The 20,504-nt window shown below is 44.7% G+C and overlaps 1 protein-coding gene across 1 annotated transcript in view; it reads left to right on the top strand.

Annotated features, from left to right (window-relative positions):
- The first annotated feature begins 13,429 nt into the window (after positions 1–13,429).
- The window catches only part of METRNL (meteorin like, glial cell differentiation regulator), a 34,898-nt gene continuing 27,823 nt past the window's right edge, over positions 13,430–20,504 (top strand). The window contains exon 1 of the mRNA XM_082213887.1: positions 13,430–13,758. Coding sequence (XP_082070013.1) covers positions 13,625–13,758 — 134 coding nt within the window. The 5' untranslated portion in view covers positions 13,430–13,624. The remainder of the gene's footprint in view (positions 13,759–20,504) is intronic.

The following is a 20,504-nucleotide window of genomic DNA, read 5'->3' on the forward strand; positions in this document are numbered from 1 at the left end:
CTGGCCTGCATGATTCAGATGGGATCCTGTTCACTAGAGTTATGTTCTTTCTGCATGCCAGATAGAACTCCATTTCAGATTTGGATGCATATTCTCACCCCTTTGCATCTCACTCGCTGCTGGATATTTTCACGCTCGCTTAGTCTGAAAAGGGAAGCATCCCTTTTTCAACTACAGAAATAAATGGACTGAGAGATCTAAAAGTAAGTGTGATTTATCAAACACCTCCAGCCAGAGCGCAAGACTTTCCTAAACAAAATATGAACTCATAATTTGTGCAAAGTAAACAAAACTACTTCCCTCCACAGACTAGCTAAGAAAACATAAAAGCGACATTGGCTTCTTGGCAACCTAAATTTTACATTGTTGTGGAGGGGGAAACAATGGCACTTTGCAGCACAAACTCGTGTAAGCAGAATGTTAGGGACCCTGACGCATTTTTCAGGCTCCCTATATGACTATTTTCATTTACTCAGGAACTGCGGAAGGAGGAAGGAATCGTATAAAAGAAGGATAGTAGCAGAGGAAGTCGACCCTGTGCTGCTTCAATATTATGATTTCAGATGGTCAGGAGGCATAACAAAGGCTCATTTTTCTAATGCCCAGCTGAGCCAACAAGCAATGAATGAGCAAGCTATAGTCAACAGAGCAAGTTCAGGATATCACAGAGAGTGAATCAAAGAGTGTAGACAGTGAGAAATGTGGGAGCTAGGTGTGAAATACCACAGAACTGGGAAAGAAACAGAAATAACAAATCTCAAAGAAGGCCCCCTTCTTATTAGCAAATATCGGAGGATGGATGGATGGATGGATGGATGGATGGATGGATAGATAGATACTTGGACCCCACTGACCAACTGATTCACTGTGTCAATTATGAGTAATGGAATGGTTAGACTATTTCCATATAGCTTAGAAAACTGATGAAATTTGGTACATACATACAACCCAAGATTGCTTGATTACTAGGAATGTTGGGAAATAAGAGATTTCTGCCACAAAAGAAGGGACTATTCCAAATTGCAAAAGTACTTTAGCATGCCACAAAAAGCTGCAACTGAGTACACATGTAGGCCAAGGCAAAGTGATTATCACATAAGTCTGAAGGTGGGACATTTTTCAGCCACCTTATTAGGGCATCCTAATTTCCATTCAGAAGATTGGAAATGGGATATGTTAACAATAACTTGAGACATTCTGTTTAATGTCCTCAGAATGGTGGGGTCCTGTGGCTCTCCAGATGTTGTTGGACTCCAACTCATATTGGTTACCCCCCCAGCATAGCCAGTGGTCAAGGGCACCTGCAGTTGGGGTTCAACATCTGGAGGGCCACACAATACATTGCCTCATAATAGAGTATTCCTGAACTTCTTCAGGTGAATGCTCATGTGTGGAACATCATGAGAACAAACTTATTGCAGATAGGTAAGCCTAGCAGCAATTTCTGTCATCATAGTGGAACTTTTGATCAGTCAGTCATGGAAGTTGCTGTGTTTTTGATCGCCCAGGTCATACATCATGTTTGTTTACCCAATGTGTGTCATGGACGTTTTGAGGATGAAAAGTGTATTATGCATGATTTCCCCAACTAGCCTGGTCAGACTTGATAGACTTGTGCACTGAAGATCAAAAGCCATAGTAGCTGGTAAATACTGTTGCCATGTTTATCTCCAAAAATGTTCTCAAACAATCGACAACATTAGGGCTCCTTGACCCAGCATTTCAAACGTGTCACTGACTACCTTTTGATGAACATGGAACAATACATGAAGATAAAGAAGAATGGGAGCAATTTTCTTAATCGGGATTGCATCATCGCCCAATATTTACAGAGGGAGAGCACCATTCATTCCAGGTATGTTGCTGATTTTGTGACACATAAAAGTAAAAAAGCGAGAGACAGATTGTGATGCATTCAGCAGCAACTTCCTATGTAAAATTAATACTGGCATCAGCTAGGTACGTGTACTTCCACATTTGTTACAATTTTGTGTTCCTTTTTCCAGGTCAATTCACAATCTCCTCACAGTGCTTAGACTCCTATAGAATAACTTCGGCTGAATTGCCCTTAGACTCCACAAGTTCTGATATATGTGATGTATTTTTCGTAAATGATAGAGCCTGAAGGTACCTCAAAGGTTGCAGAGGTGGTGGGTATTCCTTTGTCTTTGTTATATTCCCCCAAGAAAATATTGGGAGCCTATCATTCTATGCTAGCTGCAGCAGTTCTCTCTGAGTTCCTACTGAGGCAAAACAGATAGTGGCTTTTATAGATTCTCAGAGTGAGCTTTGCCAAGATTGGATGCTTCCCATACAATTACTGGATAAACAATACATAGAAATCAATTCCAGGTCCAAATCGAGCCATGAAGATACCTAACGTTAAAAACAGATAATGGAAATGGAAATAACTCCCATCATCCCTGAGTGCTGACTATGCTAGCTGCAGCTGATGGGAGTCCAACAGAATCTGATGGGTTACATATTCCTTATCCCTATTCTGGGCCAACTAGAAGCCTGATCCTATGTATGTTCATTCACACATAAGGCCCTCTTATTAACTGTGCTTATTTCCAGGCAAGTTTGTGCATAGGATTGCAGCCAAACTGTTTCCCATGGATATCTGATGAGGGCATTAAGGCAGGTAATCTCAACCATTGACAAATATTCCCAGCACATCTGCTAGCAAGGCATACGGCAGCTTAAGTGCCAGGGTTTGGCCTCCAAGGAATTACTTGTCTCTGAGTGGCTAATTGCAAAGGATGATGGTTGGGTAAATCAGTGGGCTGAAGGTGTGTGTACAGGCACAATGTGCACTTGCAGGATAACTTAATTATTTTGGGCATATGTGATTGGGTACAGATTTTTTTTTTATTAAGTAATATTCCAGAGTCTCAGCCCATACTCCTTTATAAGACAACCTATAACCGTATTCCATCAGCATCCAATTTCTCCATTTAATTAGAAGATAATTAGATTCTGTGCAACACGTACGCTGGGAGGGAAGTTTCCATATCCCCCTGAAGTACTGATGACTGATTCAGATTGTAGTCTCGCCTTTGAAATGCATTCAGGAATCCTTTAATCTCTCTTTCTCAATGGGCCATTATTTAATAGGCCATGTACCATGGCACTACCACCCTCCATTCACCACCACCCCCTGCCATGCCTTACTTGGTAAATAACTTTGAATGAGTCACCTACTTTAATGTTAAATTAAAAATACAAGGGCAACCGATAGTGCACAGAGTGCACCTTTAAAGGTATTGATTCTTCTAAAAACATGTTCAGAGGTGAGTTCTTCATTTGCAAATAAAATTAAAACAAACAAACAAACGTTGGCTCTACTTTCATGGCAAACTTTGACATTAAATACTTGGTTTCTATGGGTGTGCAAAGCTCCAATAGTGTTTAAGTGCCGTTCCCACCACAGTTTTGCACTAAAAGCAGACTTCTGAAATACAGCATCCTTCATATTATCCTGTGGGTCCCGTCCCCCCATCATTTATTTAATTTACAGTATTGATACCTCTCCTTTCTTCCAAGGAGCTCAAGCCAGACTAACCTTACCTCATAAGGCTGTTGTACAGGTAAAATGAGGGGAGGGCAGAGAACCATGTTTGCTGCCTTCAACTCCTTGGAAGTGAAGCACAGGCATCACTAAGGGACACATTAGTAGGACCGAAAAAACATTCTAACTTGAAAAGATGAATAGTTCTATGCTCAGAGCTAAAAATTTGGAGAAGCAGTAAAAGGCAACAAGCCATCACAATGGAATGGAATGCAGCAGTAAAAGTCTGCAAAATGTAAAGTCCCCAGCAGAAAATTCTCAGAGACTAGAGTTGGACGGTAACATAATATCACTGAACTCCCTTTATAGCTGGACACTGGAAGAAGGAAACAAGACTTGACAACGCTTGGAAAATAGAAATCAGCAACATTTCTGCTTCCTAGGAATCAAGTTTGGGATGCCTTGCAGGCAAAGATGTCTCCTGTGGTGAAGAACAGACCTCCCTTATGACGTCCGGTACTACGCCACAATCATTATGTTGCAATTTCCCCCCCAGAAAAATAATCCGTGTTAGTAATTTCTGCTCATGTGGTTTTTATCATGGGGCTTAGTATTTTGTAAAAAAAGGAAAAGAAAAAAAGTATCATTTAATATTTGCACAATGTAAAAACCTTTACGGTTTGCAGGCATTCATTTCACTTTTCAGCTCCGGGCTCTGCAGAGCAAGGTCTGAAGGTGAAAGCAATGTTTCAGTTGCATAGAACCAATGGGAAAATAATAATTAAAAAACAGTGAGATGGGGTGTGTAAGAACCTGGGTGGGTTTCCTTCCATCTATTTCTTGAAGAGTTTACAGTACAGCGGTAAGGTACCCCCTGCCCGTACGGGCCAGTCGTGACCGACTCTAGGGTTGCGCGCTCATCTCGCTTAAGAGGCCGGGAACCGGCGCCGTCCGAAGACACTTCCTGGTCACGTGGCCAGCGTGACGAAGCTGCAACTGGCAAGCCAGCACCAGTGCCGCACACGGAAACACAGTACAGTGGTACCTTGGGTTAAGTACTTAATTCGTTCCAGAGGTCCGTACTTAACCTGAAACTGTTCTTAACCTGAAGCACCACTTTAGCTAATGGGGCCTCCTGCTGCTGCCGCGCCGCCGGAGCATGATTTCTGTTCTCATCCTGAAGCAAAGTTCTTAATCCAAGGTACTATTTCTGGGTTAGCGGAGTCTGTAACCTGAAGCGTATTTAACCTGAAGCGTATGTAACCTGAGGTACCACTGTATTTGTTGTGTGCCTGTATGACTTTTGAATACTAAGGGTCAAACATGTGATGTTAAAATATCATTGTTTGTGTTGTTATGTGTACGTACACACACACGCCCCACTGTCAATAGCAGCCAGTGAATGACCCAGACTGGAGTGATTGTTAACCCTTTCCTCCCTCACCATATTCCCGGCGAAAATCCCACCCACCCCAGTCCAAACCTTCTATTTATATTGAGAGGGAAAGCCCCATTGATACCATAGGCAGTACTCATTGCTTGTCTTACTCAGAGTAAACCCACTGAAGTTTATAGACATGACTAACCAAGGTTCATTAAAGTCAACCTTCAAGTGGGACCTAGTTGAATACATTCCTATGTCACAATGTGCAGAAAAATGAACATCTGAGTTAGGAGTTCACAATATGATGCCTGGGGGCACAGTATCACCCTCAATGTCTCCTAGTACCCATGAAGCCTCTGAGACACCCCCTGCTGATCTTAAAGAGGGGTGGGCGGTTACTTTCTGTCCCTTGAAAAGTACATACAGCTGTAGGAGGAAGTTGAAAGAGTGACATTCTTTCCCACTTCCTCTTTCAGCTGTATGTAATGTTCAGGACTCAGAATAATTCTACTGGATTTGGATTTTACCCACATCTGTTGGGAAAGAGGCTTAGCTAGAGCCGTATACTTAGAAATTAGTTTGAACACTTTTGCAGTTCCTTCTATTACAGATGCCAATCTTACAGATATGAAATCACAGGATGAAATCACCCAATGACATCATTCAAATGGGTCCCTCATTCCTATGCCAAAGGTTCTTTGTGCTGACTCAGTGGCTCTGTCTTTCAGTCATTGCTGAAGGCATAAAAGATTGATTGATTGATTGATTAAATTTCATCCCAGGATCACAGGACGGTTTTCAAAAATGTAATGCAATGGCCATTGCTCAGTAGCTCAACTTTTGGCACAGGTGAACTCATTGCTGTGCAAACAGGTTCCCTTGTAACTCAGCAGTAATCTCAAAAGCAGATAGACCAATCCAGATATGGTGGAAGCTCTGGAAACCTGCCCATGACCACAGCATTAAGCTGTTGGGTATCCATTGATTTCAGACAGCTTAAAACTGTAGAGCCTTCACAAGCCCTTGAACTTTTCTGATGTTCTTCAGATATGCACTTGAAAAGCAAGCATGCAATATCAGTACCATTAAACAAATTTACATGCCACGGTCTCTTATAGCTGCAAAAATATTTCTTCTTCCTTCCTGGTAACTTAGCAACTGTTATAGTGCAAGATTATTTTACTCCCATTGTTGCACTACTCTGTTTTGGTTAAGTATCACATTTGTTTAGCTGACTGTTGCTTTTGTTTTGTCTAAATCATGCCAAGGGTTTTTGAGAACGCTATTGTCAATGTAACTTTGTGGTATGTGAGATGGATTTGGTCTTTGGTCTAGAGATCTTCTGCTTTTAGAGCCCCTTGCTGAGTATCTGAAATTATAAGACATTGTTTATCTGCAGTGCTTCTGATCTCCTGCGCTGAAGTCCGCAGGTTGCAATGCGCATGCAGGGAAGAGAAGTTGAAGAAAATGAAAAACTAAGCCCGCCAGGAGTACGGACAGCAAGATAAATATATGCCTCGACAGTTGCAAAACTTAAAACTTTTTAAAACAGGAAATAAATGTTTACTAGATGTAAGGCCAAATAATTGCTCATCTTCACTTTATTGCTCGTCTTAACTCATCTGAACATGAGATTCCTGGGGATTTTTTTAATACTTTATTTCTTTAAATAACAGTTATTGTCAAAATGAAAAGAAAACATTTATATAGGGAATTATACAGAACCCACCCCCTAAAATAATGAAACGGAAATTTAGACTAAGTTACTTCTGTTGTCTGATCCTTTCCTTCTGTAAAGTCCCAGGTGCCTGTGTGTCTTCTTGCAAGTTACAGTGGTACCTCTGGTTAAGTACTTAATTTGTTCCGGAGGTCCGTTCTTAACCTGAAGCACCACTTTAGCTAATGGGGCCTCGTGCTGCCGGAGCACAATTTCTGTTCTCATCCTGAAGCAAAGCTCTTAACCCGAGGTAATATTTATGGGTTAGCGCAGTCTGTAACCTGAAGCGTATGTAACCTGAAGTGTAAGTAACCCGAGGTACCACTGTACAGTAAGATCAAAGCCTCACAGTGCACTCTGGCATGCTTACTCTAAAATCTGATTGCGATCAATAGGACTTCTTTCTAGGATTGCACTGTTATGCTTCTGTTTCTTTCCTTGTCATTTTTTGTCTTTCTTTATACAGAGATATCATTTCCACCTTTTTGTGATGGGATTGAGAGAAAAGGGAATGCAATTTCTGTGTTAAATTCTGTCCCTACTTCTGTAGCTTGGTATGAATAGAGGCATATTACAGGAGGTCCCGACACATCCTTTATCAACCCTGATGACCTCCAGATGTTTTTGGACTACAACTGCCATCAACCCCAGGCAGCACAACCATACTGGTTGGGGTCAATGGGAGTTGTAGTCCAAAACATCTGGATGGCACTAAATTGGCAAATGCCCATAGATTGTGTATAGAAACCAGAATTTGCTATTTGCCCCCAAGCCACCCTAATACCCTGTGAACAATCAAACTCTCAAACAGGAATGGAATTACACCAGTGAGAAAAGGGGGGGGGGACACATGATCAGTTCACCCATATTAGGACTGCTGTTATCCAGTTCACTACGTTTGCAAAAGCACACACCCAACTGCAACATGCACCAATTTATGCTAGGTCGAATGAAAGCAAAAGGTAATTCACAATAGAAAAAATAACCAATATACCACAGAGCAAAGTGTTCATATGAACTAACTTCAAGACCCATCAAATCACAACAGTGGGTGAGAAAGGACTTGACTGATTATACTAGTCCATGCCCAAAGCTGCTGTGCCTTGCTTTTTCCATTGCATGTCTAAGAAGAATCCTGCTGGATCACCATCTCATCCGTTCCAGCATAATATTTCCAGCCAGTCACATTTGTTTTAAACAAATGACAAGATTTGTGTAATGCTTAATCAGAAAAACCTCTTAAGCGATTTGCAATAAAGCAATACAAAATGTTCACAAGAAAATATCAATAAGTACCACATGATTCTGGGAAGACAGCACGCACTGCATGGAATTAACAGAAAGAATGCAAAAAGAGAAACTTGTTCTCAAAAGCACCAAACACATCAATTTATTACAGTTCAATGCATTTCAGAACCCTGGACTCCTTCTCCAGGAGTGCTCTTTGATTACTATGAAACAGCTGAAGCTGATTGCAACAGACGCTAGCAGTCTATCTGGCACCATGGGGAGGACCAGACAGACCGCTGGTGTTTGTGCAATCCTAGTATCTGTCGCTTTAGAGAAGATGTCTCTCGTTTTGCAGTCTGTCGGGTTCTTTGTGTATCTCTCCTGTTTTGCTCTTTCTGTCTTTCTCATCTTGCATGGAACCTTCATTATTCCCCCCCACCGCGGTGTTTAGTATTCAGAGGTATAATTGCCTCTGAACATGAAGGTTCTCTTTCCTTCTTGCAGCTAAAATATGTTGATAGATCCCATCTGAAGCTATGGAATTGCATGTGGGGAAGCCACAATAGTGCACATGAAAGCAGAAGGGGGGAAAAGTGTGCATATCTTGTAAGTCTCCCAAATGCAGGTTCACATACAGTGGTACCTCGGGTTACATACGCTTCAGGTTACATACGCTTCAGGTTACAGACTCTGCTAACCCAGAAATAGTGCTTCAGGTTAAGAACTTTGCTTCAGGATGAGAACAGAAATCGTGCTCCGGCGGCGCGGCGGCAGCAGGAGGCCCCATTAGCTAAAGTGGTGCTTCAGGTTAAGAACATTTTCAGGTTAAGAACGGACCTCCGGAACGAATTAAGTACTTAACCTGAGGTACCACTGTACTTCAAAAATTGCATGTGAACACTCAGATACAAACACAGGTTTGGTCATTTTCTTGCTCCTTCATGGCATTAATTTTCAAAAAGTGAGGTGGAAAATGAAAGACCTTTTCCTCAGTCACTTAGTAGGAGAGTACAAATACTACTTGAAGTGTAGGAGGGAGATCGGGGGGAGCTCCATGGTATTTGTGGATCGAACCCCATGTCTTTGCTTCTTCAATAGTCAGTTTTTCCTAGGCATTAACATCCAGGACAGGATTTCTCATTTCCTGCAGTAGAGGGTTATTTAGAAAAATGGGTTGGAGAAGGATAAGCTGATTTCTTAGCAGAGCTGTAACTCTATGAAACTTTGTGGCACATCCAATATTGGGGCCCCACTCACTTTAATTTCATTACTGGTTGCAGAGATAAGTCGCTTGGAAATAGGGAATGGATCATTCAGTCAGCTGTAGACATTTTCTGGGAGCCCCTTTGCATAGCTTTTAGATGAACAGGACCTGTTTGTATCATATGTGAAACAATGTTTGTGATAAGCAATCTATCATAGAAGTGGAGTCTGATAATACTGTGGTGAAGCAGAGGCTTGTAAGGAACTACAGAGATAATCTAAGGAGGAACAAGAAAGCCCTTCACATTTCTTTGAGTTCTCTCTCCCTCCAAGTAGTACAGTACATACAGACAGAATCCTGTGGTGAATAAAACATCCCTCTAAGAAAAATTAAGATTCTGAGAATGTAAGTTCTCATTATAGTACATGCCCAAGAAAATAAAGAATTTTGCAATATTTCATCTCCGAATGATGCCTCTTAGTGTTGTTTTAGCCCAGTAATTAGATGTTTCGGCTACTGCATCATCATTTGATGTAATTACTGTCAACCACACTGAAGCTTTGCAATCAACTGATTCGTTTTTTCAAACAAACAGAAACCCTAATTTGCAAAACAAAATTGACATGGACAAAAATAATAATCCACAAATTGATGGTAATACAGTTGTAAGATTGAAACCTCCTCCGTCATAAGCACTATGGGAACATAACCCCCAAACCAAAATCTGCTAGTGTGTATTTCTCAAGCATTTACAGTACCGCCAGGCTTGTAAATGGCAGACTGGGTGTGTGTGTGTTCCTATGCAAAGGAATACCAGCACTGATGAACTATAGTGCAAGAACAGGTTCACACAATTGACTTTCCCCACTGTGATAATGGACACAGGGTGACAATGACAATCTCTGCTGTGTAGTGGTTTCCAAGTTCCCAGCTACCAGTTCAACAGCATGGGAGCATGTGGTTGAAGGCAACATTTTTTAGATTCTTGGAGCCGACCCTCCTCTCAAACGAGAATACATTCACATATATTAACATTTAAAACATAGTTTGGGAAGTATTCTCTGCCTGGGGGCTACCCATTGCTGATTCTGCACATTGCCAGATTTACGTATAAGCTAAACAAGCTATAGCTTAGGGCCCCACTCTCTTGGGCGCCCCCAAAACCGAAAACCCCCACTGGATGTACATTTCCAAAATATAAGATAAAAAACAAATAAAATAAAACCTACATACAGCAACAGTGTTTTGTGTTGTGTAGGCTCCTATGATGTGCATATTTTGTTTTCTGCAAATGGCTTTAGATACCTATTAGGTCCATAAATTACCATATGGCATACATTCAACACAAAAAACAGTGACAATTTGTTGTTGACAAAGGGCAGCTGGACATATAAAGGGCCTCATTACCTTCAGTAGCTTAGGGCCTCATCAAACTTAAATCCGGCCCTGATTCTGCGCAAACTTAAATGCACTGTTTTGTTTGAATTCATGTGTTAGTTTGATTTACTGACAGTTACAGAAACTACCTGATTTCCCCCCACAAAAACTGGCCAGAGCCTCTGATGCACAGATGCATAGGAGCCAACTCCTAGGGGCCGAGAGGCCTTTGGCCTCCCACCAAACATTTTTCTGAGGGGCTGCCCCCTCCCAAATTGATGGGCATTGCTATTCAAATGGTGTGCATGTGCTGCGTATTGTGATTGATTATGTGGGACTGGGCTTACCTGCCCCCCCCAATTTTTATTCAATTTGGCACCCTTGCACAGATGTATGTAAAGATGCTCCTTTGTTGCTCTTGTTGTTTCGGGAGTCTCATCCTCCTTTCTTTATCCACTTAGCTCCCTTCTCCCATCCATGGCCACACCACAGATGTGAAATAATGAAGAAACAGAGGTGAAATAGCATAAGAAAAGTATTTCTGAACATGTACAGGCTTCCCCAGTGACTAGCTGTAGTTTCCCACCCAATATTTGCTTCCAGGAGGGGCTCCTGTGTATGATGAGCTGTAGCATCTCACTCTTAAGAAATTAAGCACAATCATCACCTCTCTTTACAGGCAATGTGTGTATGTTTCTGTGTGGATATGTATGAGTGTCTATGTGAGAATGCTGGGAGGCCTGCCCCTTTTGTTTTGACCCCGCCCCTTTTGCTTTGGCCACACCCACACCGGAAAGTTAACCAAAAGTGTACGTGCGCCTCAGACTTAGCCTGAAAAAGTTTTACGGCTTCCGAAAATACGGTTCAAATGCTTGCTTTGTTTTTGTTTTAATTAAGGCTTATGGTAGTACTGCCACACCACCTGAAAGCATGATGTTGGTACCTGACCATACCTGTTCACTCTTCACCACTCTTCCAATGCCGTGCCGGTTTGTATATACTAATAAATATTTATGTTGCAATGAGGCAGGAATGCTTCCATCAGTATCCATGCGGGAGCCCCATTGGTGCACCTGGAAATGTGTTTAATAACCAGTAAGCACCCTTCTTCCTTGTGCTGACACAGCCCTTTTTTGTTATGATCAGGAACTGTTTATGCTCCTCGAAGGTGCAGCCAAACCTGCAAGTGAGCTCATTGCTGAGGCTGCGTAAACCTGATCCACCCACAACTGTAGCTCAGTTTTAGGGCACATGTGTTGCATGCAGTTTGAGGCAGGGCTGGGGAAGATTTCTCTCTCAGACCCTGGCGGGTCTCTGCCAGCTTGCATGCACAATGATGAGCTAGATGTATCAGTGGCAGCTTCCTATATCCCTGTTAAGGACACATAAGGACCCAGCTCTGTTGCTGAACAGGGATTTGGAGTGCCTTCTAGCTCCAGGTCCAAAGACCTCAGGTATTGGGGCTGGGAAAGATCCGAGGACTGGGAGACCCATTGCCCATCAGAATATAAACTTATGTACCTAGATGGATCAACGGACTGGTTCAACGGACGGCCACATTAGGCACACATTTACTCAGGTAAGCCATACCAACAAAGACACAGCAGCTTGCTACAGGTCCAATTATTAGGTGAAGCAGTCCATAGATTGTGTCACTGTCTCCTTTTAGAAGGATGCTGTCTTTACTACGAAAACTCATATGCAATGACCACAAAAATCACATGCCAGGACTCCAACTCACTTTTTAATACAACAAACCCAGGTTGGGACAGGCTAGTGGCCTTTAGGGAGGCTAGGGGATAGAAGAGGGACTAAATTTTAAATAACACATGAGTGGTTATTTATTGCATTGAACTAGTGGTTTAGGTAGTCCTAAATAATAAACATAGTCTGAAGCATCCCTCTCTCTCTAACTAGTTTTCTGGGACTGTTGTGCTCAAGTCCTGCTTGCGTGCTTCCTATCAGCATCTGGTTGGCCAGTGTGAGGACACAATTCTAGGCTAGTTGGGCCAGTGGCCAATGCAGCAGGGTCTTACATTTTGGGGGACGCACAGAAAGCCCCTCCAATATATAAAGAGCACGATCAACAACACAATCACATGCATATCTACTCAGAAGTAAGTCCCATTGACTGCAATGGGTCTCCCAAGTAAGCAGATTCAGGATTGCAGCTCAAATGTAGTCAACGTTCATACTATATACAGCTAAGCATTCTACTTGTCCTTAATGTGCAGTGAAACCCTCCCCCTGCCATACTTGCTGGATTTGTGCCTGTGTCCCAGACCATCCAAAGGGACGCAGGTGGCGCTGTGGGTTAAACCACAGAGCCTAGGACTTGCCGATCAGAAGGTTGGCGGTTTGAATCCCTACAATGGGGTGAGCTCCCGTTGCTCGGTCCCTGCTCCTGCCAACCTAGCAGTTCGAAAGCACGTCAAGGTGCAAGTAGATAAATAGGTACCGCTCCAGCGGGAAGATAAATTACGTTTCCGTGCGCTGCTCTGGTTTGCCAGAAGTGGCTTAGTCATGCTGGCCACATGGAAGCTGTATGCCTGCTCCCTTGGCCAATAAAGCGAGATGAGTGCCGCAACCCCAGAGTCGGCCACAACTGGACCTAATGGTCAGGGGTCCCTTTACCTTTTACCCAGACCATCATCAAGATAAAATATTGGGGGTGGGCAAGTAAGCCCTGCCTTGCATAATCGATCACTATGGCTGGCAGTGCCCATTCACTTGGAGCAGGGCAGCCTCCTCAAATATTTTTGGGGAGTCCCGAAGACCCCCCCCCGGCCCCTAGGAGTTGACTCCTACGTATCCGAGCCTGTGACGTGCTCCAAAGAAATCCCTTGACACAAAAAGAACCCCCGTCTCTCCTAAGTGCTTCCAAGAGCAGCTCGGCAGTGCAGGGAGGAGCCGAGTCCGCTCCGCGCCTACTCCGGTGCGGGTTTTCTCAGCTGACGCTCGAGTGGGTGGTTTCTTGACTTGGCCCGGCTCCCCGCCCCGTGCGAAGCCAGAGCGAGCGCCGGCTTGGAGAGAGCTCTAGTAGGCTGCTGCGCCGAGTGAGTGGCCGGACGGAGGGGATGGGCAGCTCGTGCTAAGGGCTCGATTCGGACCGCCTTCGCTGCTCGCCATGTAGCGCTGGCCGCGGGCGCTCTCCTCTCGCCTGGTCTGGTGGAACTGTTCCCGAGCAGCCCGGCGGGGACCATGCGGAGAGCCCCGGCGCCTGGGCTGCTGGTGCTCCCGCCGCCCTCGCCGCTCCTGCTGCTGCTGGGGCTGCTGGCGCTGGACAGGGGCTGCACGGCGCAGTACTCGAGCGATCTGTGCAGCTGGAAGGGGAGGTAAGAGCTCGCGGGGCGGACGGGGAACCCTCGGCGCCCGGTGGCAACACGGATCAGCCCGGCGCTCCATGTGCGCTGCCAACTACTCGGTCTTTGTCCGGGCATATCCCCGCACCTAGGCTTTGCTTCCCTGGATGCGCCCCTGCAAGGTTTTTGCACGGCTTGGGATGCGCCCTCCTCCCTCTCTCCTTTCCGCCCGAGCCCATCTTCTCTACTCTTTACTCTCTCGGTGGGCAGTTCCCCGTGCCACCTCCGAGGGGGTCGACGAGCTCCCTTTAAACCGAGCGCGCACCCTCCGAGAGGCGCTTCAGCGCTTCCTCTTCTAGGGGCGCAGAAAGGGCGGGCAGATGTTGTCCTTCCATTTCTCTCTGGCCACTTTCATGCGCTCTGCATTTGGAGCTCTTCCTCACCGCCCCCCCCCCCCCGCGCCTCTGTTTTTACGACCATTTCTTCCCTTTTGCTCTTCGAGAGAACCGGGGCTTGGATCCGGCTTCACCGCGGAGCGAATGCTTGCTTCCTCTTGCAACTTCTGCCCTTATGAATGCAGGGAGAGGGGAGTGGGGGGGGGGGTCCCTTACTTATTCTCCCGGTTTTGTTAAGTAAAGTTTCGCTCCGGGTTGGAGTAACTGGCTGTGGGGGTGGGGGAGTGTTGGAGAGATGAATTGAAGAGGCGCTTCGTCCCGCGCTGGGCTCACTTGCTCCAGCGGCTCACGGACACATGGATTTGATTGTTGCGAAGGGATAAAAGCAACCTCTCCTCTGCTGTTTGCTCTGATTTATTGGAAGCGGGAAGGGGGGGGGCGCGGAGGGAAGGAGGAGGAGGGGGCACTTTGATTAACATTCCAGGAGTGTTCAGGATGAGTATTGCCAAAGCAACGGGCAAAGGCGGGAGCGGGAGGGCGGCTTGGCTTTTCGCAGACAAAGGTAGAGCGTTTCTCTGGACTGACCACGCAGCGACACCGGCCACATCTGTGCAACCCAACACCCGAATAACACACTCTGCACCTCCTCGCCGCTGACCTTCTGCATTCAAGCGTTCACTTCGCTGTAACACAATAGGCTTGTAAGTCCTCCCTTTTAGGAGGCGAGTTGACAGGGTTGGTGCGGATTGTTCGCGCTTGGCGAAGCTGCAACGCGGAGAGCGAGAGAGCTGGCTTCGGTTTTGTTTAAATCCCCTCGGTGGGATTTCGCTGTCTTAACATTCCCGCCCCCGCTTTGGAACGCACCTGATTAGTCTCTCCCCCACACTCCCACAAATTCGAACACACTTGATTAATTCAGGGTTGTTGTTTTTTTGCTTCTTTGCCATATTGGGTTACTTACCTTAAGATTTTTTTATACTTTTTTATGGAGGGGGCGAAATCCTAATTTAGAGGCCTGCTTTTTTTTGTTCTGGGTGGAGTTAGCTCTTCCTCGGAAATTGTAAAAGTGGTGCGTACTTGTGGGTGTTTCTAACATTTGCCCGAACTTCCTCTGGAGTTCACCTGTTGCTGAACAATACTGATCTCTGAAAAGATACTGGTCTGGTCTCTGTTACACCTGTGGCATCACGTCACTCCTGTTCCTTCAGATTTAAATCAGCATCGCTGATGGCAGATTCTTACCCAGTGTTCCATGTCTGCCACAGCTATGCTAATCGTTCTGGTTGTGAAATCTTTTAAAACTGCTTGGCTCCAAAAGCTCCTCCCCCCCCCACTTTAGTCCGCTGTAATCATTTTAATGTGTCTTTATGGTTTTCAAAAACCTTTTATAGATCGTGACTTTTGAGGGCTAGATTTTCATTCAGGAATGAAACCATGGCTAAATGGACTGCATTTGTAATCTATATTCGGTTTCTTCTGGACACTTAAAAAAACCTCAAATGGGGTTACCGGTGGAAGACTTTAAAACTAATACATAAATTGGGTGGCTTTGAGTAACAACTTGAGTATTTTGGGGAATAGCTAAAGATCAAAGAGGCGGAAATAAGGTTTTTGTTACATTCTTTTCAGCTGATTCCTATTGTTGTTTGGGGTGTGAGGGAGAATCCAGGCACCTCTGTTTTCTTTTATTGGGGACGGGAATCCAGATGGTAATGAATTATCTTGAGTGTCAAGGATTGTCACATGTACATTGGCATTTTTCCATATTTTTTGCATTATCTAGAAAGATAATAGCCGAAAATAGTGACATGGGCCACTTGCTGGGGGGGGGGGGAATCAGGTAATTGTAATGGCCAATTGACTCAGGGCATGATTTTAACAGTTTCACAGCCACATTTCCTGACAATGTGGTTTGCTGAAATAGGTAGCTTTTTGAGCAAAACCCACTAATTCTCAGACTGTGATCCTAAATACATCTGCCTGAAACAGAAGCATTTTCTATCAGCATCAGTGTGGTTTACCACAAAAATAAGTTTTAAGAGCCCTCGGGATTCGCTTTGATCGCTGGTCCCTAAACCCAGCCCTAACAACAAACCTATAAGGTGGGATACTAGTGTTTCCAACCTAGATTGGGGTCCTAGAGAGTGGCATGCTTAAAATTGCCTCATAGAGGCAAAACATTTAAGCCCAAGGACTTCCTGATTTCTACTTGGTCTTTCAGCTACCAGCTCATTAATATATTGCTATGCTGATGAATGAAGTCTCTCTTCTAAGCTCGTCAATGTTCTGAATGCCAGCCACAGGGAATGTGTGTAGCCAACATGACTCACTTTCCTGTTGTGAGGCTGACCCAGCCATTCTCCTCTTCCCCCCTCCTCACCCCCCCCGTCTGTCATCATGTATTTTAGTTTCGTGGAATGACACATTATTGTGGTTGCACAAGCAGAGAACATCTGACGTCTGAAAAATAGGTGGAACTGACCAAAACAGGTGCCTCTGGTCTGAGCCATACTGCCTAGGCTGCAGAGTAGTGTGGGGAGGGCTGTAGCTCAGGGCTAGAGCACTTGTCTTGCATGCAAAGGGTATCAAATTCAATCCCTGGCATCTCCAGGTAGCAGAGACTCACCTGTGTGAAACACAGCAGATTTGCTTCCCAGTCAGTGTGAATACACTAATAGCCTGACTTGATTTAAGGCAGTTTTTTCTTGGAAGGGTAGGCCTTTAATGGCTGCTAGTTCTGATGCCACATCCCAGATCACAGTCCAGGTACTAGCAATGAGAGGTCTGTTGCCCCCGTGTATTCTGCTTGAGGGCTTCCAGAGGCATGTGGCTGCCCATTTTTAAGAGTCAGGGTACAGGACTAGGCAGACCTATGGTCTGATCCGCTTCCTATGTGCTTATATAGATCTAAGAACATCACACGGGTAACAAATTGAGCTTTTGGCCTTCTGGAATGGACAAGGACTGATGCTACAGCCTATGCACCTCTCTGTTTACAGGGCTGGCTGGTGTGCTGTCCATCAAATGCTTTTTGGGACTCCAGTTCCCAGCAGCCTCGGCCTGCATGGCCAGTGGTAAGGGATGATGGGAGTTGCAGTCCAGCAACATCCAGCAGGCACACAACAGCTGCCGTAGTCAATGGTTACTATTTAATGGATAGCTGCTTTGGCATCATGGTTCAACTAGAGGGATGAGTTTGGAAGTTGGAATACCAGGTTCAGAATCCTGCTGCGCTTTGACGTTCACTGGATAGGCCACAGGCAAGGTTTTACATTTTCAGCTTAACCAGCTTCTACCTCACAGGGTTGTTGTGAGACTTAATAATGCAATCCTTCCTTGCCCAATGTTGTTATCTGACACTGGAAAGGGTTGTGGTGTGGTACGCTGTTTTCAGGGAAGGGCACCTTGGCTTTGCATCCAGCACTCCCTAGAGCAGGGGTAGGCAACCTAAGGCCCGGGGGCCGGATGCGGCCCAATCACCTTCTCAATCCGTCCCGCGGATGGTCCAGAAATCAGTGTGTTTTTACATGAGTAGAATATGTCCTTTTATTTAAAATGCATCTCTGGGTTATTTGTGGGGCATAGGAATTCGTTCATTCCCCCCCCTCAAAATATAGTCCAGCCCACCACATGGTCTGAGGGACAGTGGACCAGCCCATGGCTGAAAAAGGTTGCTGACCCCTGCCCTAGAAATCCCTCTAAGGAGCTCCATTCCCAGGCCCCTCCATTGCACCAGTCTGGAGCTGGCATAGCACAAAGGAAAGGAAGAGCCACTCAGTAGTCATCCTGGCTGAGTGTGAGCCAAAGGTCTTGGGGTGCCTAGGTGCATGTCCAGCTTCTCACTCCTGTCTAGTCCAAGTTAGGATTGCCCTTTAAAGTGTTCTTGTGCTGTGAGGTCCTTGATTCAGCTATACAGTATGGTAATGTAATCAATACACTACACCAATTCTTAATTGGTGGATTTTGTAAGCAAGCATTTTTTTTTAAAGAAGCAGCTTGAGGCAATTGATTCCTGGGGGAATTGGGGAAATTTCTTCAACCAGGAAGGCTGTGACCAGCCCTAGTATTCTACATCCCATCTGTATCCTTGTAGTCTGCTCTCATAAGACGTTTGTTACCGCAGAATGTTACGGCTTTCCCCACATAATCTCCCGTCTGCATTCAGACTGATTACATTGGAAGAAATAGGTCTCTTTTTGTGTCACCCCAGGCACTGGGAATAGATTGCCCTGTGGCAGCAGATGAGGTTACAGGTACTGCCAAGAATTTGTGAAGAGATGTAGTGCATCAGTACCTATACTGTGGTGGCCAATCTGCAATCTCCATAGTTAAAGATCACAAAAGTCCTAAGATGTTTAAATAAAAAATGCCAGACCTACTCTTTTACTTTATTTCTCTCCACCCTCCACCCCAAGATCTCTGTTTCCATTTTTATTTGGCAAGAATACCATAGAAGTTAAATTAAATGCATTGTTGTCCTGTCAGGCCTCTTACATATTAGATATTTAATTTCATGTTTCATACCTTTTGGTAATGAATCTTCTGACCACCCCATGCAAAAGATGTACTTTCATCCTGACCAACTCTAGTGAGTGGCAGCTTTAACTAGGTCACGAGTCTTTAGCCAAGGAAATCTATGTGTTTCTTGAAATTGCATTCAGTGTTCTCCATTCCATTAGGAACTTGGCATGTTACCCCTAACTGCTTGTTCTTCCCAATTTTGCCTTACCCCATTTGCGGCTTGTGGGATATAATTGGCCCCAGTGAAAACTTCTACAGTGCACCCACTTTCCTTTCAGTAGCAAGGAAAGCTTGCAGACATCTCATGCATAAATCCATTGTCCCAATGTCAAGCTTGCGTACTATGGAAACATCAAAGCGAAACTCCCATTTTCTTCTCCAATGACTTATATCTTCCTTTCTAGATAACTTTACCCCCGCTGAAGAATGATCACATTTTGGAGCAGGAATAGTATTTTGCTCATATGATGTTGATAACGCAAACTGCTTTTAGGGGGAAATCCAGCAACTTCTTCGCTTGATGCAACCACAGTAAAGTCATTACTAAAATGTAGATTATCTGAGGTTTGATGGGCTGCAGAGCCCAGTTAGCATGCTGTCAACTGCTTTGCCCTTGAGAATGCCAGATGTGTTTGGGTTAAAGGAGTGGGACTTTCATGTACGTTGGATTTTTGAACCGAACACTGTAGGTAGTGGCTCCCCTGGAATGACTGTAGCCACACAACATCCCTATGAGTGAGACTCTGACTTCATTTTTGTAAATGTGGGTGATAAGGGCACAACTAGTCAAAATCAGTCAATTCCTCCTTTTGAGAAGAGGGGTTTGAATCCAGCTCAGTGTAACAATCTACCCACCACCAGACCACACTGTGGCAAAGAACACTGTCTGCATCTCATGTCCCAGCTGAGTGATGCAGATCTCAAATATATCAAGTGTTTCTTTGTGCTGGTGGGCAAAAGCACAGAGGTCAAGAACCAGCTCCTTCTCCCACAAGCATCTATGCTCTTGATGTGGCTTTCAGGATTATTCAGCAGCATGTGTTTGTAGACAGTATTATGATGATGATTATTAGAATTTGACTTTTTTGGAGCTTCCTCATGTAACCTCTGAACAGAATGTTATACTGACATTCCCAATAATGTCAGCCACTTCGCTCTTAAATGGAAACCATATGTTGGGCTGTGTGCTGCTTCCTATTCCCTCTCCTCCTTCCCAGTAATATCTCCCACAACTAATTTTAAACGCCGGTTGAGCTTAAATATGTATCCTCTTCTCCCCCCCCCCACTCTTGCATAGCAGCAAAGTCATTTGACTCCTGGGGTTTAACATCACTTATATTCTCTCAATTGTTTCATCTGCTTTCACAAGTTGCTACACTCCAGCTCCCATGAGCTCCAGCCAGCATGGCCAATGGTCAGAGATGATGGGGTTTGGAGTTGAGTAACATCTGGTGGGAACCAAAATTTGGGGAAGGCTGATTTACATAAACATGGGGAGATTTGGGTGGCTGGTGTGAATGCGGTGGAGGACTGAGCAAACCTCAGTGTTACCTGTCATCCACAGCTTTTGTGAGCGAGTTAAGTCTTGTCACTCAACGTCTATTATAAATGTTAATAATTTGAACCTCCCAAAGATTTTGCATGGCCCCAGATAATGGAAATTATTATTGCAACCAAAGGGTAGCCAATGTGTGGTGTCCTATATATGTTCTTAGACTCCCAATTCCCATCAGCCCCAGCCAAGCATGGTCAGTGTTCAGGGATGATGGGAGTTGTAGTCTGTGATATCTGAAGGGTACCATGTTGGCTACCCTTGTTGCAACTTTTTCAGATAAGCACCAGAGTTGAATTCATACCTGAAAG

This window comes from Podarcis vaucheri (genome assembly GCF_965113315.1).
Source record: "Podarcis vaucheri genome assembly, chromosome: 2".
NCBI lineage: Eukaryota > Metazoa > Chordata > Lepidosauria > Squamata > Lacertidae > Podarcis > Podarcis vaucheri.